The sequence below is a fragment of the Plecotus auritus genome (assembly GCF_963455305.1).
Source record: "Plecotus auritus genome assembly, chromosome: 6".
Taxonomy (NCBI): Eukaryota; Metazoa; Chordata; class Mammalia; order Chiroptera; family Vespertilionidae; genus Plecotus; species Plecotus auritus.
Genome location: NC_137773.1, coordinates 771,084 through 791,708, shown reverse-complemented (window position 1 = coordinate 791,708; position 20,625 = coordinate 771,084). Strand labels below are relative to the sequence as shown.

The 20,625-nt window shown below is 64.5% G+C and overlaps 2 protein-coding genes across 10 annotated transcripts; both read left to right on the top strand.

The window, feature by feature from the left end:
- Positions 1-1,540: 1,540 nt before the first annotated feature.
- On the top strand, positions 1,541-5,225 carry PSMG3 (proteasome assembly chaperone 3). Of its 6 annotated transcripts, none has more exons than XM_080676420.1 (4): positions 1,598-1,782; positions 2,129-2,257; positions 3,984-4,221; positions 4,775-5,225. In XM_080676420.1, the coding sequence occupies exons 3-4, from the start codon at positions 4,006-4,008 to the stop codon at positions 4,925-4,927; spliced, it is 369 nt and encodes a 122-aa protein (XP_080532546.1). In that variant the 5' UTR covers positions 1,598-1,782; positions 2,129-2,257; positions 3,984-4,005; the 3' UTR covers positions 4,928-5,225. The 6 variants fall into 6 exon arrangements, with proteins under 6 accessions (XP_080532545.1, XP_080532546.1, XP_080532548.1 ...); XM_080676421.1 differs by having other exon boundaries at positions 1,602-1,796; XM_080676419.1 differs by lacking the exon at positions 2,129-2,257 and having other exon boundaries at positions 1,541-1,604.
- A 6,860-nt stretch (positions 5,226-12,085) lies between these two features.
- On the top strand, positions 12,086-20,541 carry TMEM184A (transmembrane protein 184A; the record flags this gene model as incomplete). Of its 4 annotated transcripts, none has more annotated exons than XM_080676406.1 (9): positions 12,086-12,165; positions 12,696-12,923; positions 15,973-16,138; positions 16,552-16,642; positions 16,742-16,817; positions 17,649-17,740; positions 18,340-18,416; positions 18,891-19,088; positions 19,720-20,541. In XM_080676406.1, 9 exons carry the CDS (start codon positions 12,100-12,102, stop codon positions 20,001-20,003), a joined length of 1,278 nt encoding a protein of 425 aa, XP_080532532.1. In that variant the 3' UTR covers positions 20,004-20,541. The 4 variants fall into 4 exon arrangements, with proteins under 4 accessions (XP_080532532.1, XP_080532533.1, XP_080532531.1 ...); XM_080676407.1 differs by having other exon boundaries at positions 19,616-20,541; XM_080676405.1 differs by having other exon boundaries at positions 18,247-18,416; positions 19,616-20,541.
- Between the last annotated feature and the right edge of the window lie 84 nt (positions 20,542-20,625).

The window sequence follows — 20,625 nt, the reverse complement described above, 5'->3', positions numbered from 1 at the left end:
CAGCTTTTCTGCTTTCAAAAAACAAAGAAGTACCAGAGCTCAATGATGCAGAATGGAAATGGCACCTTGCCTTTCTGACAGATGTAACAGAGCTACTCAACAGTTTCATTGTGCAACTTCAAGGAATGGGGAAGCTCATCTGTGATATGCAATCACATGTGAAAGCATTTGAAGTAAAATTAGGCCTCCTCATCAAACAAGTGAAGGAGGAAAATTTCTGCCATCTCCCCACAACTCAAAATCTGTTAGCGGAAAAACCATTGGTTGCATTCCCAAACAAAACATGTGTGGATTCACTGGAAAAGTTGCAAAAAGAGTTCCAATTTAGATTTAAAGAGCTTCATCTCCATGAACAGGACATTCAGCTTTTCCGTAACCCACTTTCTATTGACACTGAAAATGTGGATACAATTTACCAAATGGAACTGGCTGAACTGCAGAATTGTGACTCTCTGAAAGGCGCATTCAAGTCAAGCAGCCTTCCTAATTTCTATGCATCTCTCCCCTCTGAGACATACCCTAATCTCAGGAACCATGCACTCAAAATGGCAACCATCTTTGGCAGCACTTATGTCTGTGAACAGACTTCTTCCAGAATGAAACATCTGAAATCTCCAACCAGATCTAGACTAACTGGTGCACACTTGCATCACTTGTTATGACTAGCCGTGACAAATATGGAACCGGACATTGACCATCTCATTAGCCAAAAGCAGGCCCATAGTTCCCATTGAAATACTGGTAACTTTGTTGATTTAACTTTACTTGTTCTTCATTTTAAATACTGTATTTGTTCCCGTTTTGTTTTTTTACTTCAAAATAAGATATGTGCAGTGTGCATAGGAATTTGTTCATAGGTTTTTTGTTTTTTTAATTATAGTCTGGCCCTCCAACGGTCTGAGGGACAGTGAACTGGCCCCTGTTTAAAAAGTTTGAGGACCCCTGGGCTAAAGGGCTCTGACCAAGGTCTCTCCTGGGCCACACCCCTCGCAGGCTCCCCGACTCCAATTCAACGAGGCCTCCGCTTCTGTGTTGTTTCTGCATTTTCCGACTTTAGCAAGAACCCCCTCACCCCTGATGTTTCCTCTTAATAATCTCCCCACTGGCCCAGCGGCCCGGGCTGCGGGTGGGCCTGGGCCGGTGCTCGGAGGCCCGGGTCACAGTCCTGCACACAAAGGGGCTCTCGGGGGCGACTGGTCTGGAGCTCCCAGCTGGGCAGGTGCCGGTGGGCAGCCCCGCCCGGGCCTCTGGCTTCAGTAAAAGGCTGGTCCCTGCCTACAGCAGCCCTGTCCTCTGTCCTCGTGCATCTGGGTTAACACACCTTTGAGACAGCAGCACATACGCTTCGCTCTCCCGCAGGGCCCGGCACCGCGCTCACCGGCGTCCAGCCGGGCGTTTCCCGGGAGCCGGAACCCAGCTGTTCACCCCCAGCTACGCTCAGGCCGGAGGGCCCGGCCAGGGGAGCGGAAGCCCCGGCCAGGAGAGCGGAAGCCCCGGCCAGGGGAGCGGAAGCCCTGCAGGTTGCACTTCCGGCAGGGCAGCGGGGCGGGGCCTAGGGGGCAGGTCCGCGTCGCCCTGCGTCACTTCCGGGCGCGGCGAGCGAGGTGAGTGTGGGCGGATGGCGGTGCGCGTCCCCGTGGTCGGCCTGCGGGGTCTGCGCCCGGCCTGGCGGGTCGCGCGTCCCCAAACGCGGGAACCAAGCCTCCGTGGGCGGACCAGGGGCGGCGGGCCCGGCTTGCTCACCTGCCAGCGGCGGTGGCAGCGCGGAAGGCCGTCCGCTGGGTGGGCCACCCGGGGTGCGGAGCGGCCGGCCGCGCGGGGAGGTGCGGCTGGGGGAGCGAATGAGGCCCCTCCCCGCCTCTAGAGACAGGAGCGCGGGCGGACATCCCCCTTCTTGCCGGCCTGTCGGTGTATACGTGTGTGCCGGTCACCGAATCGGGGGGCCCGGTGAGGCCCGCGTGGGCCACCTGCGTTCCGGTGCTGCTGCCCCGCGATGCTCGCTAGGGAGCCCGAGGCATCTCTGACACTGATGACGTGCTCCCTTTCCTCCCTGTCTCCAAGCCTCCCTCCGTTCCTTCCTGTGGTTTTTTTTTCCCTCTGGGAACAATTCTCTCTCTTTTTTTAACAGGCACGTATTTATTTTATTTTTAAATCTTTATTGTTGAGAGCATTACAGATGTGCCTTCTTTCTCCACCCATCGCCCCGCTCCACCCGGTTCCCGCCCCGCCCCTTCACCACCCTACTGTCTGTCCATAGGTAAGATCGTTGGTTAATCTATTCCCGCCCCCACGCCCCTGCCCCCCTCTAGGTGTTGGTTAGAGCTGCTGTGTCTCCTGGAGTTGGCAGAGTGGCCTGTGTAGTAGGTGTCCCATAGGGCCCAGTGGCTCAGCCTCCCCAGTCACCTGAGCTGGGAGCTCTAGGTGCCGCCCCCCTGTGGGCTGTGTGCACAGTCTTGTAGTTGAGCCTTGATTGCTGTTGGCCACCTGGGAGGACTGACCTCCAGGCCAACAGGCTGCGAGGAACAGCTGTGACGACAGTGGGAGAGCTGCTTTGGTGCTCACTGAGTCTGCCCCTTGGGTGTGTGGCTCACGGGTGTGTAGAGCTGTCATCTGCTATGGTCTGAAGCTGTGCACTGGGTGCAAGGTCAGCCACTGGCTGGGGCCACCTGGCAGGAGCGACAGAGAGAGCTTCAGATGTTGTATGGGCTTGGAGGTGCCCAGGTGAGGCCCAGCTGTGAAGCAAAGGCCGCTGGTGCGAGAGCCGGGTCGAGGGCCTTTTATTGATAGGCTTGGGGCACGCTGTCACCAGCTGCAGCTCGTTGGGGAGATTTTAGCAAAGTCTGAAGCCTGAGCCAGGACAGGCCGTTGGTGTGGAAAAGCTGCAGCGCACAGCCTGGGTGGGGTCTCGGGGAGTCACCAGGACGGGGCGAACTGTGTGGGCCAGGCTGGTGGAGACAGATATGGGGGCCAGTCAGCCCCACAGCAGGGGAGGTCCCAGCACAGGAACAGTGACCCCTGTGAGCACCCCCAGGAGGAAGCCACCCCTGAAGTGCTGCCCAATGCCAGACAGTCCAGTTCCTCCCCGTTTGTGTCTGGGTCCCCCAAAGCCGCCCGGTGCTGGGAGTGGGAGTAAGATAGTGCGCCGGGCCCTAACCGGTTTGGCTCAGTGGCTAGAGCAGGGGTGGGCAAACTTTTTGACTCGAGGGCCACAATGGGTTCTTAAATTGGACCTGAGGGCCGGAACAAAAGCATGGATGGAGTGTTTGTGTGAACTAATATAAATTCAAAGTAAAGGAGTGGAGGGGAGAGCAAGAGAACCGGATAGAACAGCCGGATCCGGCCCGCGGGCCGTAGTTTGCCCAAGGCTGGGCTAGAGCGTCGGCCTGGGGACTGAAGGGTCCCAGGTTCCATTCCAGTCAAGGGCATGTTCCTTGGTTGCGGACACATCCCCAGTAGGGGGTATGCAGGAGGCAGCTGATCGATGTTTCTAACTCTGTCCCTCTCCCTTCCTCGCTGTAAAAAGTCAATAAAATATATTTTAAAAAAACAAAAAACGATAGTGCGCCGGCCCCTTAAATGGAATGCCTGGGTCTCCAGCAGCCTCCATGTCACGGAGCTCCAGGCCCCGCTGGTGCCTACAGCCCGTGGTGACAGGGACTTCTCTTCCGGCCGTGGAACCCGGGCTGGGGGCTGGCGTGGGGCTGGGACCCCCTGCCCCTTACGGGCGGACTCTGCAGCCAAGATACCCCTTCTGATTGAAAAAAAGCCCATGGGGTGTCGGACCAGCCCAGCCCAGCCCGCGCCTCCGCCCTCCTGCCGGCCCAGTGCACTCCCCTCTTCACTGCTCCAGTTGTGGGCTCCCATTTCGGCTTTCAGGCCGTTCCGGATGAGGGCTGTGATTTTGATGTCGTGGGAGGCGGCAAGTACCGCCCTCTACATACGCGGCGTCTCGGTTCTTCCCTTCCTGTCTCATGTCAACCAAGGCGCCATCGCAGGGAGCCAGCCATGGAGGGCAAGCCCTTGGTGACGTCCAAACAGAAGACGGAAGTGGTGTGTGGGGTCCCCACCCAGGTGGTGTGCACGGCCTTCAGCACGCACATCCTGGTGGTGGTGACCCAGTTCGGGAAGATGGGTACCCTGGTCGCCCTGGAGCCCAGCACTGTGACCAGTGACATCAGCAGGCCCGCGCTCACGACGAAAGTTCTTCTCGGGCAGGACGAGGTAACGGGGCTGGGAGGACTCCGTGGGGAGGAAAAGCCGCTTCTGTGGCTGTGACCCGCCCCCACGACACCGAGTGTCTGGGAGGCAGCAGCCCCACCCGGGCGACGGCATTTTCCTCCGCGTCTTCGTGTTGTGAGGTGTGTGCCCGGGTGGTGGTGCTTTTCCCAGCCCCTCAGCATCTTACACCCCCCCACACCCCACCCCGGCCAGTGTGACCCTGTGGTGAGACGTTACGGTGGCTGGCCGTGCTGTCGCGGTGGCTGGCCGTGCTGTCGCGGTGGCTGTCCAGAAACATTCTCACCTTGGCAGAGTCCCGCCTGCAGCCCTGTCTCTCGGGCCCTCCCGGGTTAGAGAGCATGCAGACAGGCGTCGGGAAGCTCCGAGGAGGCAGCGGCAGTGACGCCTTCTGCGCTGTGTGCGCTGAGCGCGGAGTCGCTGTCACAGCGAACGCTGGGGTGCTGTCCCCTGGGGGCGTGGAAGCCAGTCTGGGCTCCTGGGGGTACTTCCGGCATAAAAACCAGACGTGACATGCCTTTCTCCCTCCCCTCACCAGCCTCTCATCCACGTCTTCGCAAAGAACCTGGTGACCTTTGTGTCTCAAGAAGCCGGAAACAGAGCCGTCCTCCTGGCTGTGGCCATGAAGGACAGGAGCATGGAGGGGCTGAGGGCCTTGAAGGAGGTGATTCAGACATGCCAGGTGTGGTGACCTGGACTTGCAGCCACACCTGCGGCTCCGAAGAGCCAGGGGAAGGCAGGGGCCCCTCGCTGGGGAGCCCCTCCTGCACCCTGGAAGCCGAGGAGGGGCCTGGCTCCCGCAGACTTCCGTCTGGTCTCTGACCCCGTCCGGGATGGCGGGAGCACGGGCGTGTGTGTGGGAGAGTCGGACGGTCTCACCAGGCCCAGCGGGTGCGCAGGTTTGAGAAGTGAAAGGCGTCCTGGCCCTCGGTGTGTGGTAGCGGCAAGCGGAAGAATTGCTTTTGTATTAAAAACAAGTGCAGAATCCAGCCTGCTCCACCGCCTTCCTGTGTCACAGCGCTGGGAACTCCAGCCTCGGACAGTGGACCGGAGGGGGAGGAGGCTTGAGCGGCAGACGCAGGGGCTTGGTTCCCACGGTGAGGGGGCCCCAGGAGCTGCGTCCCGCACTCATCTTCTCCTGTGGCTCTCCTGAGTGAGGGGGGTTGACGGGGCGCTGACTTCCATTCCATTCTTCCCGTCTCGCTGTGTGTGGTCACCTTGATGGGCCAGGGCAAGGCATGGGACCAGCCAGGGGAGGGCGACAGGGCAGACCAGGCGGGGACCGTCCAAGGGAGGGCATTTCCAGCAAAGGAAGGAGGTGGCGGGGGGCTCGGCAAGGCTGCAAGGACCATGCCAGGAACGGCACGCCCGTCGCACGTGGGACACGGCTCGGTGGCAGTGAGCACCCGGGCTCTGGAGAGATGGTGGAGTGGAAGGCTCAGCCGGGGAAGTGGGAGAGAGGAAGGGAGAGAGAGAGAAACATCAATGATGAAAGAGAACCATGGATCGGCTGCCTCCTGCACGCCCCCGACTGGGGATCGAGCCTGCAACCCAGGCCTGTGCTCTTGACCAAAATTGAACCTGGGACCTTTCAGTCCACAGGCCGACGCTCTATCCACTGAGCCACACCAACCAGGGTGAGAAGTCAGGACATTCTGATGAGGCACCCTCCCAGCAGGGTGCTGAGAGCCCAGGGCAGAGGCGGGGTGCCGGGCGCCTGCGTTCAGGACGGACAGCCAGCTCCAGGCTCCATGTCTCCTGTGAGCCCACAAGAGCATAGGATGGGGAGGCCCCTCACGGCTGGGGAGTGACGGGCCAGGGCCGGGCAGGACAGTGTAGGGCAGGACCGTGTGCTGGAGGGAGAGGGAAGGGGGAGAAATCCGGAGAAAGAGTCTCTAAGAGAAAAACCCAGAAACGAGCCCTTGAGCAGGTGCCGCAGACCCACGGGGCACTCGAGGGTTTCCTCTGTAATCTTCAGCCCACACCATCCAGGACCCTGAGGATCTTGGCACCCACTTCACAGGTGGGGAGCACCTCCCTGGTAATGAGCTCACCCCGCCCGCAGGTGGGCACTCCCTTAACCAGTGGGGGGGCTGTCCCAAGACACCCTCAGGCTTCCCAGCAGAACACTCGGAGGGAGGAAGGGAGACAGACATGTGGGCACTGTGTGACGGGCACTGTGTCCCCACTTCACCTTGTAAAGTGGGCATCAGACCCTCACCCACACGGGGGCCCAGGACCAGCCACCAAAGCCACACCTGGTCAGTGGTCCAGACAAAGCCCACACTGAGATGTTGGGGTCTCTACGGCCAACGTGTACCCCCCACAGGATGGTGGGCGGGGCCTGGGGAGGGTGTGGCCCAGGTGCACCTGGGCAGGTAGGGCCAGCCTGGCCGTGGAGAGTTTTCTGGGTCGGAACAGGCCAGAGCTTCCCCAGGGCTGACCCTGCTGCTGTGGGGACAGCAGAGGGTGGGGGCCTCACGGGGCCCAGCACCCTCACACCTTCTCAGGGTGGAGCCCTGCACCAGGCCTGGCCCAGGGAGCCACCAAGGAAGTGAACTGTGTGTGGGGGGGGGGAGGTGCATTCACATGTGCATGTGTGTGTGTGCACACGGGAGGGGTGTGGTATCCAGGCTGAGGCCCCAGGCAGCACAGTGGGGTGGGGGCTCCTGGAGAAAAACCCACACCTTGAAATCCTGAGAGTCAGAGCCCCTGAAGGAGCCAGGATGCCACCTGGTACCCAGAGCATCTAACGCCCCCAGGTGCTCACCAGGACTGGCAGCACACTCAGCTGATGGGCGGGTACAAGCGGGCCCAGGGCACGCAGGTGCTCCCTGGAGACCGAGCAACAGGCCTGGGAGGGGCAGGGGCCGGACAGGAGGAGGGAACGAAGTCGGGGGGCGGTCCCCGGGGCTGACAGACAGGGTTGCTGGGCTGGTCAGTCCCTTGGCCTGGGAACGGAGCGGAGCCCACCCACACCGTGCCGGCTGGCAGGACCCCAGGCGGAGCGAGCCAGCGGGGCCCGAGTTCTCCCGGCAGCAGCTGGACCAGCTTTTCTTCGTTTTTACAGATTTAGAGCAGGAGTGGGGAACATCCAGCCCGCTGGCCATGCAGGGCCGGGACATGGTTTGCTCTGGCCCTGCCAAGGCATTAGGGTGAGTTAGTCCTTTGGCCTAATTGGTGAGCAGGGGGCGGGGCCGGTGAAACTGGAGGGGGGGGCTTGTGAGGAAGGAGGCTGAGATGGAAGGGATGTGGGAAGGGGCCCCCAGAAGCTGAGGAGGCCGGAAGGACCCTTCCTGGATCCCTCTGAGGAGCACAGCCCCGGACGCCCTGATTTCAGATCTGGCCCCAGAATGGGGAGCGCCACGTTCCTGTTGGTTTAGGCCAGTCTGTCGTCATCGGAGCAGCTGCCCCAGGAAATAGTCCCCTCCTTGCCCCTCCTTTTGGGGCTTTGGGTTCTGGGACAGCCGAGCCCTGTGCCCCGGCAGGGGGACCCCCTCGACCTCTCACTGCCGGGCTCACAGGGAGACCATCCCTGTGTCTGTGCCTCGGCCCTGTCTCCCGCTCCCCTGGGCTCCTCAGCAGTGACAGTGCAGTGGGCGCACCAGGGCAGGCTGCTGGGTGGGAAGTGCAGGCCACGTGGCTCAGGGACAAAGAAAAAAAAAGGATTGGTCAAATATAACAGGCTAATTTTTAAGCTGGTAATGGTGTATGGCCTGCGAAGGATGTTATCAATATCAAAATGGGGCTGCCGGCCGGCGTGGCTCAGTGGTTGAGCATCGACCTGTGAACCAGGAGGTCATGGTTGGATTCCTGGTCAGGACTCATGCCAGGTTGTGGGCTCCATCCCCAGCAGGGGGTGTGCAGGAGGCAGCTGATCCATGATTCTCTCTCATCATTGGTGTTTCCCCCTCCCTCCCTGAAATCAATAAAAATATATTTAAAAAATACATATATATCCAAATGGAAAGGAGAGGGAGAGGGAGAGGAACATCGATGAGCGAGAATCATGGATTGGCTGCCTCCTGCACGCCCCACGCTGGGGAACAAGCCCGCACCCGGGCCTGTGCCCTGACTGAACCCACCGGTGACCTCTGGGTGTAGGGGTCGACGTTAACCTCTGAGCACACCATCAGGCGGGACTGCCTTTGAGAGGAGCAGGCGACGAGCCTCCTGCACCCCTGCTCTGACGGGCTGACCTGCTGCACCGGGGCTCCGACCGCCTGTGGGAACAGGCTGGGAGGCCCAGGGTCACATCACAGGCACAGTGAGTGGTGGGTCAGGGTCACAACCCACGAGTCTGACCCCGGGCTCTGGGGCCCTGGCCCAGGTGAGGAGTGGGAGTCCTGACTGCTGAGAGGCGATCCCTCCCTGCTTACCCACTGCCTGAGGGGCCCCAGAAAGCGCTGGGAGGACCCATGGTCCCCGCCCTCTTGAGGCCCAGAGGGAGGGAGGAGTGGCTTGCGGTCCCCAGGCTGGGGGGTGGCCAGGCCAGGATGTCCTCCAGGCTTTCCCTGTCCTGCAGGGAGTGCTGGGAGGTCAGGGGCCCGGGGGTCCAGCCGCTGCCCCTTCCCTCTCTGCTCCCGGCTCCCCCGGGTGTGACCAGAAGCCTGAGCACTGAGCCCTTGGCCGACATTGAGTCCTGGTCCAGTCACCCCGACCCCACGCCCTGGTGGTGGTAGCTAAGCCGATGGCCTGTGTGTGGCCGGGACAAGCGCTCAGCGAGACGTCCTGCCCCTGCCGGGCGCCAGCAGGGGAGGGCCCAGGGGAGAGCCAAAGGACCTCAGGGTGGGCCTGGGGAGGCGGGGTGTCGGGTGGCCCCCACCTGGTCTGCCAGCTCAGGGCACAGCTCAGCTACGGAAGGGGCTGGGGCAGGGAAGGGGGTGCCTGTCCCTTGAGGGAGAGGAGCCACCTGCCGCCAGAGATGTCCCCAGGCGGCCCGCTGGTCTGAAGGAGGTGCAGTGCCCGATGGTGGCCAGGAGCCGCGGGCAGGGGGTCACTGGGGGAAAGGCAGGCAGGTATTGGGACGAGGGCACTCGGGTCTGGGGCTGGCTGGCAGCTCCTCCCACCCCCACCCCCTGACCTGCCAGGGCCTGGCCACCTGGTCAGAGTAAACAGTGGTCAGAGGCCCCGGATGCCCGGAGCTGGGCCTGCAGGTCTGTCCTGTGACAGGCTTGGTCGCCGTCCAGCCCCAGACAGGAAAAGCAGGCCCAGCCGGCCTGGCCACCTCCCGAGTGGGGGTGGGCCGTGACACCACCTGCCCAGGGCCAAGGTCTCATTCGGCCAGAGAGCCCCAGGGTGCAGAGCAGCCGGCCTCCCCCAGCCACCTGCACATGGGCTGGCCCTCGATTTTATGGTGCGTGTGCTTGGCACAGCCGGGCTCCTCCCTCTCCCCAAGGAGGGTCGCCTCACCCACCCACAGCATCCTCCTTGTTCACGGGCCTGGATCTGCAGGACTGGGCCCGGAGGGCCACATGGCCACCTTCCCCTGAGCTCAGGGCACAGCAAAGGGGCGTGTCCCAGGCCCCCAGCGATGGCAGAGACCTGCAGGCTGTACCCCGGGGAGGGGCGGATGGCCCCAGACTCCCCTCTACAGGTGAGAAAGCAGAGGCCCAGAGCAGCACAGGGGCCTGTGAGGTGGCTGAGCAGAGCCCCGGGTTTGTGAACGGCACACAAGGCTCATGCTGGCAGGAAGGGCCAAGCCGAAGCCAAAGCTGCCCCATGAGGCAAAGCCATTGCCCAAGGTGTACAAGAGGCTCTGGAGTGGGGGAGCTTCAGAGCCAGGGCTCTCTGGAGGCCTTCCTGGAGGCGGTGGCTGAACAAGACTGTGCCAGGGAGGACAGCTGCGAGAACAGCCCAGAGCAACATGGTCTGGCCTCCACCATCAGGGGTGGCCTTGAGGGGAAGGACCTTCCCGGGAATCAGGGACCCTCTGGAGCCATAAACCAGCTCAGTCTGATGTCAAAATCCCCTCGCCCCCTAAATAAATAAATAAATACATAAATACGATTTTTAAAAATCCCCTCGCCCCCAATCGTCGCTGGCAGAGCTATGGGACCGGGGACCGCCAGGCCTCCCGCCTACCTTTCTGCGCAGCACAAGCTGCCTTTGAAGAAAGGGCAGAGCTGCCGGCCGGCGGGGCTCGGTGGTTGAGCGTTAACCTGTGAATCCGGAGGTCACGGTTTGATTCCTGTCAGGGCACAGGCTCAGGTTGTGGGCTCGATCCCCAGTGTGGGGCGTGCAGGGGGCAGCCGATCCATGATTCTCATCGTTGATGTTTCTCTCCTCCCTTCCTGTCTGAAATCAATGAAGTTATATTTTTTAAAAGAAAGAGAAAAAGGAAGGGAAGGAGGGAGGGAGGGAGGGCAGAGCTTTGGAAGTGCTGCCCGAAGCCAGCACCCTCTGAGCCATCCTGAGTGACCCTGGTGACCCCAGTTGGGAAGTCCCCTGGCATCTAACCACAGTGCCTCCTGCTGTGCTCGCTCGCCCCCAGCATCCGTCTGGGAAGGACCTAGACCAGTGGTCGGCAAACTGCGGCTCTGTTGACTAATTAGTTTGCCGACCACTGACCTAGACCTTGGTTTCCCCGCCCGTCCAGCATCCAGCGAGGGGGTCCCCTGGGTCCTGGGCAGCCCTGCCCCTGCCCCTGCCCCTGTCCTGATACCCGAGTCCTCACTCTTCAAGGCCCTGAGCCCTTGTCCCGAAGGCAGTAGCCCCGGTCTGCGCGCTGAGCCAACTTGTGCAGGTCCCTGGGTGCCTGGGTGCAGGGACAGGGCGGGTGGGGCTCAGGGTGGCCCCTTCGGCGCCAGGAGGAACTCATTTGGCTGGAGGAGGTGGAGCCCAACGAGCGGCACGGGTTCCGGGAGGTTCCGGGAGCTCGGGGAGGGACAGCAGGCGCAAACTCTCAGCGTCCATAAGAGCTGGTGACACCTGAGACGTGGGACAGGAGGCCGCCGGGAGAAACGCCGGTGCAGGGGGTTGGGGCAGAGCTGCAGGAGGCCTGCGGGGGCTGGGGCTCCCTGGGGGGACGGTGTGAGGGGGAGCAGGTGGTGCATTCCAGGGGTTGGTGGCCTCACCCTGGACCTTGCTGTGTTCTTGGGGGACCCTGGGAACGGGATTGAGCCTCTCTGGGCCCAGCAATCCCAGCATGTGGGCGTGACCCCTGGTGCCGGGGCGCACGAGCCCGTAGTAACCAGAGCAGGGCCAAGGCAAGCGAGGCCGCCGGCCGCCCCCACGGGCTGAGCTCGCACCTTGCGGGGGGGGGGGGGGGGCTGGGCGCGGGGAGTCGGGTGCCCAAGCAGAGCCCTGTGTCCCGGCTGTCACTCCCTGCCCCACCCCCACACACGCAGAAATGTTTCCAGGGCACCCCTTGGGGAAAGGGTTTTTAAACTGAGGTGAAATTCTCGGAACACGTCCTACCAGTGTCCGAGGCGTTGGATGCGCCCGCGGTGTGCACGCGTCCTCGCTGTCCTCGCAGAGCCCGCGTCCCCTGCCCGCCCCGCCCCGCCCCGCGTGGGTCTGCCCTGCGGGACCTCCAGCCCAGCTCTGCCACCCGGGCCCCCCGCAGGCCCTCCCGCCCGTCTCGGGCCGGAGCAGCCGCCTGGCCAGCTGGCGCGGGCAGGTGAGGCACCCGGCGGCGGGCGGGCGGGCGGTGCGGGCGGGCCAGCTGCCGCGGAGCAAAGCCAAGGGCTCGAGTGTCGCCGGGGGCGGGGCACCCCGCGCTCCGCCCCTCGCCGTCGGCCCCGCCCAGGCGGCGCGCAGGTGGGCTCAGGTGGGCGGCCCCTCCCCGCGCTGGCCCCGCCTCCAGCAGCGGCCTCGCCCCACCCCTAGTGGGGCCACCGGTGGGGCCACGTGGCCACACAAATGACCAGCTGGGCTCCCCTGGAGGCCGGGCCTCGCGGGGCTGGGCCCGGCGCTTCCTGCCGAGAGGTGGGTGCTGGGCCTGGGGCGGGCGGAAGGAGGGGAAGCCAGGACCGCCTGGAGCGAGCGCGGGAGGCAGGGATGCGGGCGGCAGGCTGGCGGCGGCTGAAGCAGGCGTGGAGGCGAGGGAGTGACAAGGCTGGCCCCCAGCGTCCCAGGGAGCCCGCGGGGGCTGGGCTGGCCCCTGCAGCCACCTGCTCCCCCGGCTCCAGCCGGGCAGGCCGGGCCACCGGGGCTCCCCCACTTTCCCAGACAACTTTGGCCCCTTAAAAGCGGGCTCCCCACAAGCCCGGCAGCAGAGGTGGGACGACCCAGGTCACAGGCAGGAGGCTGACGTCTGCGCCCAGGCCGGGCCTGGGAGCCGCGGGCCCGGGAGCCGCGTCCCTGTGCACAGAGGGTGCCCGGGGCTGCCTGCGACAGGGAAGGGGGCTGCTGGAGCGTGTGTGGGCTCCTGGAGGGGGAGCCCGCCCCCCGTCCTGGCCCTGGGCTGCTCTCAGACACCTTTGCCTCTCCTCCCCGTGTCCTCCCTGCCCCTGCAGATGGCTGACACCTCAGGACTCCCGGGGGTGGCCGGTGCCTCCCAGGTGTCAGCCACCTGGCTGCAGCCCAGCCCCCCGTTGGCCATGCCCACGGAGCCCTCCGGGCTGCAGATGGCCGGCGTGGGGAACAGCTCGCAGGGCGCACCCCAGCTGTTCCTCACCAGCGCGCTGGCCCGCGGCATCTCGGGCGTTTTCGTGTGGACCGCCCTGGTGCTCACCTGCCACCAGGTAAGCCTCCCTCCGCACCTCCCTCGGGACACCACTCATGGTGAGACGTGGCCACAGCTCAGCCTGGCTCTGACTGGCCCTGCTGGGATGGTGGCCTCACGCGGTGGCCTTGGTGCTGGTGTCAGAAGCCGGATAGATGGAGGAGCCGTGCCCAGGGCTCTCCAAGGTGGCCGCACGCCAGGGCACAGGCGGGGAGGGGGCGGGCCCGGGGAGCTGGGCCTGAAGGTGAGGTCTGCCAGGCAGAGGGAGAGGGCCCTTCACCCCTGCTCATCAGCCCTGCTCACTGAGGTCAGAGGTATGGTCCCATTTCACAGAGGAGAAGACTGAGGCTGGAGAGGGCAGGGACTTGCTCTGTGGGGTGTTGAGAGTCAGGAGCAGGGTCAGAGCTGTCCCCTCAGGCTCCTCATGAGGGAAGCAGGGGACAGAGCAATGTGCCCAGCCCAGAGGACACGTCTGCCCCCGTGAGGCGTGTGAGCAGAGTTGGGAGGGAGGAGCTGGTGGCTACCGGGGCCAGGGCCACCCGGGTGGAGGGGCCTTGGACATCCGCATGGGGAGCGGCCTTCAGCATGGGGTGCTGGGGAGCCATGGAAGGCTGCTGGGGGGGAGCTGCGAGCAGAACTGCCCTTCGGGACGCTTCGGCTGGCACCGGCATGGGGACTGGATTGACAAGCGAGCTGGTGCCGGGGGCAGTCAGGAGACTGGCAGGCAGGGAAGTGGGTGCCCCTCTCAGCGAGAGTCGCCTGCTCCGTGGCCTCAAATAACCAGACGTAAAGTCGACACAAGCCTGTGAGGGTGGGCCAGGCAGACCCGGTGCCGCGGAGGGGTGGGAGGAGGGGGTCCCTCCTTGTGGGGCTGTCAGGGAGGACTGCCTGTAGGAGGCAGGAAGACGGGCAGGTGGGTGGCAACCCTGAGCCCAGGGTCGGCGTCTCGGTCCCAGCGGCAGCCGGAGCCTCGGTTTCCCCGTCTGTCTAACCTGGGCCTTCTGTAACTTGGGGACCAGCTGTGTGTGTGTGTGTCTGTGTGTCTGTACTTCCGGGGGTCCCACCGCCTGGACAGGGCTGACGGAGACGCTGGGGCTGCAGCTCTCGGGCCCCACCCTCGGCCCCCCCCCACCCCCCGCCCACCCGCCCCCGCTGCCAGGCCTCTGCCCATCCGGAGCCCAGCGGGACAGACAGGAACACAAGCCCTTGCTTTAAAGACAAGAACCAGGCTGGCGAGGGCAGCGTCTGGCCAAGGCCACGCAGCCAGGCCGTGCCAGCTCCCGGAGCAGAGTTCAGGCCTCCAAAGGGCGGGTCACGAGCAAGTGAGCGGCTGATAAGGAGGCTGTTCTGCGGCCCCCTGCCCCCGCCTGCCCTCCAGCTGCGCCCTAGGAAGCTGGGCACGCAGGCCTCTGCTCGGGCACTTCCTCTGTGCCGCCTGCCCTGCCACGCCCTCGCCCACTCCCTCACCTCCTCCGGGAGCCTCCAGAGTACGCAGCCAGGCGCCAGCCGCCCGCTTTTCTGTTCTCCTCACCCGAGGTGTTTCCCATAGATTCTTAGGGAGAGGGAAAGACAGAGACATCCCTCACCTTTTTATGTTCCCGTAGAAAACCCTAGAAAGGTTTGCACGTGAGCTATTGTACCTGCTTCCTGTCGCCCAGGGGTGAGACAGCGACTCCCTCCTCCGTGTGGACGGAGCGTTTCCAGTGCACTCGGGCCCCGCTCCCTCGTCACCCGGGCGTGTCTGCCCCGTCCTCTCAGGGCACGTCCCGTTCTCCGGGCTGCGTGGCACCCTGGTGCGTGGCTGCACCACAGTCTAACCCGCCGGCCACCACCCTGCGTGGTCCTCAGGGTGCACGGCCGGGACCAGCATCCTTCATGGCTTTTTACTAGTAAAAGACGTTTGTATTGATTTCAGGAAGGGAGAGGGAGAGAGAGAGAGAAACATCAGCGATGAGAGAGAATCATCGATCGGCTGCCTCCTGCACTGGGGATGGAGCCCACAGCCTGGCCATGTGCCCTGACTGGGAATCGAACCCTGACCTCCTGGTTCCTAGGTGGGCGACCACTGAGCAACACGGGCCAAGCCTTTCTTCATCTCCTCTTCGGGGGTCAAAGGGTACCAGCCCTTCTCATGTCCCCGTTGAAATGCCAGACTGCCTTCCGGAATGTCTGTGCCCTGGCACTGGGACTGCCCCTTGCAGGGTCTCCTCAGATGAATAAGTGAATGAGTGAGTGAGTGAGTGAGTGAGTGAATGAATGAATGAGTGAGGGAGTGAGTGAATGAATAAGTGAGTGAATGAATGAATGAGTGAGGGAGTGAGTGAATGAGTGACTGAGTGAATGAGTGAGGGAGTGAATGAATGAGTGAGTGAGTGAGTGAGTGAATGAGGGAGTGAGTGAGTGAATGAGTGAGTGAGTGAGTGAATGAGTGAGTGAGTGAATGAATGAGTGAATGAATAAGTGAATGAGTGAGTGAATGAGTGAGTGAGTGAGTGAATGAATGAGTGAATGAGTGAGTGAATGAGTGAGTGAGTGAGGGAGTGAATGAGTGAGTGAATGAATTAGTGAATGAGTGAGTGAGTGAGGGAGTGAATGAATGAATGAGTGAATGAATGAATGAGTGAGTGAATGAGTGAGTGAGTGAATGAGTGAGTGAGTGAGTGAGTGAATGAATGAGTGAATGAATGAGTGAGTGAGTGAGTGAATGAATGAGTGAGTGAATGAGTGAGTGAGTGAATGAATGAATGAATGAGTGAATGAATGAGTGAGTGAATGAATGAGTGAGTGAGTGAGTGAGTGAGTGAATGAATGAATGAGTGAGTGAATGAGTGAGTGAGTGAGTGAATGAGTGAGTGAGTGAATGAATGAATGAATGAGTGAATGAATGAATGAGTGAGTGAATGAGTGAGTGAGTGAGTGAATGAATGAGTGAGTGAATGAATGAATGAATGAGTGAATGAGTGAGTGAGTGAATGAATGAGTGAGTGAGTGAGTGCACACATGCGCCTCGGTGGACGAGTGTCCCCACAGCGTGGCGGACCCCCCACGCCGCTCTGCCTCCCGCCCAGATCTACCTGCACCTGCGCTCCTACACGGTCCCCAGCGAGCAGCGGTACATCATCCGCCTGCTGCTCGTGGTGCCCGTCTACTCCTTCGACTCGTGGCTCAGCCTCCTGCTCCTGGGGAGCCGCCAGCACTACGTCTACCTGGACTCCCTGCGGGACTGCTACGAAGGTGAGGCGGCCCAGGCTCCCTCCCGTGGGGTCCCCAGGCCCAGTCTGGCCTGGCAGGGCCCTCTGGCGGGGGGCTGCCCGACAGCCAGGATCAGCGGCGCCGGGAGTGGGGGGGCTGGTGGGTGTGGGGGCGGCAGCCGGGCCGCCCAGAGCCCAGAGGGAAACACGGCTCTCGCCGGGTGGTGGGCATCAGAGCCCCGGCCCTGTGGGCCCCAGGGTGGGGGCGGTCCCAGAGCTGAGCTGGGAGCCGTGAGGAGAGGGTCCTGCGATGTGACCTGAGCCTCAGCTTGTCCTCTGTGAAATGGGTTCAGCGTGGGGGTCGGGAGACTTCCTGTAGGCGGTGCCCACGTGGACGCCCAGGCTCACTGCGCGCCCCCCCCCCCCTCCCCGCGCCCGCCGGCCCCGGCTCCGCAGCCTTCGTCATTTACAGCTTCCTGAGCCTCTGCTTCCAGTACCTCGGCGGGGAGAGCGCCATCATGGCTGAGATTCGGGGAAAGCCCGTCCGGTAAGCGCCTCCCCGAGCCCACCGGCCCCCACACCCCGGGCAGCGGGCGGCGGCGGGGCCCTGTCCTCCGGGACACGCCTCAGGGACTCGCACACCCAGGTCCAGCTGCCTGTACAGCACCTGCTGCCTGCGGGGCATGGCCTACTCCATCGGCTTCCTGCGCTTCTGCAAGCAGGTGAGGGGCTGCCCGCCCCCCACCCTGTGCCCCGCTCCCCCACCCTGTGCCCCGCCCACACCCACCCCTCACCCCTCCCGCCCTGTGCCCCACCCACACGCACCCCTCACCCTGCACTGCCCTGTGCCCCCCGACACACACCCCGCACTGCTCTGTGCCCCTCCCACATTCACCCTTGCACCCCTCGCCGCCCTGTGCCCCACCCACACGCACCCCTCACCCCTCCTGCCCTGTCCCCTCCCACACACACCCCTGCACCCCTCGCCACCCTGTGCCCCTCCCACACGCACCACTGCACCCCGCACTGATCTGTGTCCCCCACACACACCCCTGCACCCCGCACTGCCCCTCCCACATTCACCCCTGCACCCCTCGCCACCCTGTGCCCCTCCCACACGCACCACTGCACCCCGCACTGATCTGTGCCCCCCACACACACCCCTGCACCCCGCACTGCCCCTCCCACATTCACCCCTGCACCCCTCGCCACCCTGTGCCCCACCCACACGCACCCCTCACCCCTCCCGCCCTGTGCCCCCCCACACCCACCCCTCACCCCGCACTGCCCTGTCCCCTCCCACACGCACCCCTCACCCTCGCTGCCCTGTCCCCTCCCACACGCACCCCTCACCCTCGCTGCCCTGTCCCCTCCCACACGCACCCCTCACCCTCGCTGCCCTGTCCCCTCCCACACGCACCCCTCACCCTCGCTGCCCTGTCCCCTCCCACAGGCACCCTCACCCCGCGCTGCCCTGTCCCCTCCCACACTCACCCCTTACCCCACGCTGCCCTGTCCCCTCCCACATTCCCTTGCCCCTTGCCCACGCCCAGGCCACGCTGCAGTTCTGTGTCGTGAAGCCGGTCATGGCCCTGGTCACCATTGTCCTGCAGGCGGTTGGCAAATACCACGACGGGGACTTCAAGTAAGGCTGGCGGGGGGTGGGCCGCCGGGCACGGGGGAGGTGGGCAGGGCTCCGCGGGGCCCAGCACCTGGGGACAGGCCCCTCCTCCCAGGAAAGTGCTGGCCAAGGCCCTGGCGAACGGCCGGAGGAGCGGGCCCTCCCAGGTGAGCCCCGAGGAGCCCAGGCCCCGAGGCCCGAGGGAGAGCCAGGGCTGATTCCAGGCACTCGGGCCAAGGTCCACACACAGACACACACACACACGCACACATGTGACATACAATGCTCGTGTGTGCACACACACGCACACGTTCACACGCAGGCACACCTACCAGGCAGTGCGCGGGCGGGCGGGCGGGCGGGCGGGCGGGCAGGGAGGGGCAGCGGAAGGGCCACATCCTCACCTCTCGGACCGGACTCCCTGCCAGGCCCCGCCAGCCCCCCAGCTCCACCCCTGGGCGCCACCTGCGCCTTCGGAGGGAGGGTGCCGGTCTGGTCCTTGCTGACCCGGCCGCTGCCCTCGTCCCCAGCATCCACAGCGGCTACCTCTACGTCACCCTCATCTACAACGCCTCTGTCAGCCTGGCGCTCTACGCCCTGTTCCTCTTCTACTTCGCCACCAGGGAGCTGCTGCAGCCCTTCCAGCCGGTGCTCAAGTTCCTCACCATCAAGGCCGTCATCTTCCTCTCCTTCTGGCAGGGTGGGTGGGTGCTGAGCCCAGAGCCGGGTCCCCTCCCCCAGCCGCGCCGGCCCGGCCCCGCCTGCCGCCCAGCTGTTGGGTAGGCAGTCCCAGCCCTCCCCACTGGGACCCTGCAGCCTGGGTGCTGGGCTGCTTGGGGGGACGGGGTCGAGGGGGGTGGCCCCGCAGGGGAGCTGTCCCCACCAGCCCTGGGCCGGGCTGCGGGCACTCCCCGCCCACTTGGCAGCGGAGGACGGCGCGGGTGGGCGCAGGTCTGGGTTGCGGGGAACTCTTGGATATTTTCTGTGCCAAGACCCCGGTGTTGGAGCCCCTGTGAACCTCCGTGTCCCCTGCACGGGACGGACTTCCAGGGCCTGCAGCCCGTCCTCCCCTCAGACCCCCGCAGAGCCAGCGGGCGGCAGTGGGGTTCTTGGCTGGGACCGCTCCGGCCCAGCCCCCTGTCCGGGTGGGTGCTGAGTGGCTGTCCCCGCCCAGGGATGCTGCTGGCCATCCTGGAGAGGTGCGGGTTCATCCCCGAGGTCCGGGCCATGGACGGGAGCCGGGTGGGCGCCGGCACGCTGGCCGCCGGCTACCAGAACTTCTTCATCTGCGTGGAGATGCTCTTTGCCTCCGTCGCCCTGCGCTACGCCTTCACCTGCCGCGTGTACTCGGAGAAGAAGGACAGCTCGCCAGGTGGGCGGTCCTGCCAGCCGGGAGAGGAGGGGAGCTCCCGGAAGGAAGGGCTCAGCTGGGGCATGGCATGGGGGGGCCCCCCCCCGCCCTCCCCGGGTGCCCTCCACACCCTGTCTCCATCCGGGTCCCCACACGCGGAATGTCCACTCGGTGGGCAGGAGGACAGGGCAAGGGCCGGGGCGGGGCAGGAGCCTCGTCTGCACCTGGTCCAGGGGGGCGACAGGCAGGATGCATGGGCCGGGGCAGGCCGTCTGACACAGAGACGCTGGAGCCGACTTCGGGCCCCAGGCCCCTGCCCACCACACCCAGGTGCCCGGGCAGCCGGACGGGGTTGGTTGGTGCTGCTGTCCCTGGTAGGTGGCCCATTTGTGGCCGTGGCTGCTCTGGCCACCCAAGGCGTCCCCCACCTGCGACCTAGTGGGGTCTGGCTGGGCAGCCCCCGGAGGGCAGGAGCAGGCTATGCCCGGGCTGGGGTTCGAGGGGAGATGGGCCCAGGGAGACCCAGCCCCCACGTGTGCTGCCCCCAGCGTCCCCGGCGCCCATGCAGAGCATCTCCAGTGGCCTCAGGGAGACCATGAGCCCGCAGGACATCGTGCGTGACGCCATTCACAACTTCTCGCCCGCCTACCAGCACTACACGCAGCAGGCCACGCACGAGGCCCCGGGGCCCGGCGCCCTCCCCGGCGCGGTGGGCGGGGACCGGAGGAGCCGCCACGTGGAGAAGAGGATGCTGATCCCCTTGGAGGAGCCGTAGGGCCGGGTGGTCTGGCCGCTGGGAAAGGGCAGGGCCCCTCGCTCCCGACCCTCCGCCAAAGGTCCGGCCTCTGCCAGAGCCTCCTGCCCGGCCTGTCCGAGGAGCCCAGGGACCTGCGGGTGCAGCTGGCCATGCCCTCAGGTGCCGCGTGGCCGCCCTGACGGCGGGTCCCAGGCTGCAGGCGACAGCGTCGCTCAGGCTGTGGGGCGGGTCTCGGCTGGGCCCGGCTCTGGTCCTCTTGGGCGCTGCTCCACATCCCTCAGCCACGGGGCCCTGGCCAGCCCTCACCCGGGAGGTGCTCCCCGTGTGGGCCTGGGGGTGCGGGGGCCACCAGCCGAGCTTAGTTATGCATAAACCCTGGGTTTTCTATGACTCTCGTGGCCTCTGTCCCTAGGGGGCCGGTGCCCTGATGGGCGCGGGGCGGCGAGGTGGAAGGGGCCCAGGGTGCCAAGTGTGGGTATTGGGGGCAGCGTCCCAGCTCCGAGCAGGACAGGACGAGGAGCTCACCCCGACACTGAATGCCCTGCCCTAGGCCCCCTGCGGCTGGGGCACGCGCGGCCCCCTCGCAGCCTCTTCTTGCCAGCTCTGCCCACCGTGGGTCGAGGCCACACTGCAAAGCGCCGAGGGTGGGAGGAGCTGGGGCCTGGAGGCCGCCTCCTGTCCTCTCCTCCATGGGACATGCGGCTGCAGAGCTGGGGGAGCGGGTCTGGGTGCTGCCCGCCCTCTGGGAGCCTGGAGGTCGGGGTCACGCATGGGCGGGGCCTAGCAGGGGGGGGCAGGCTC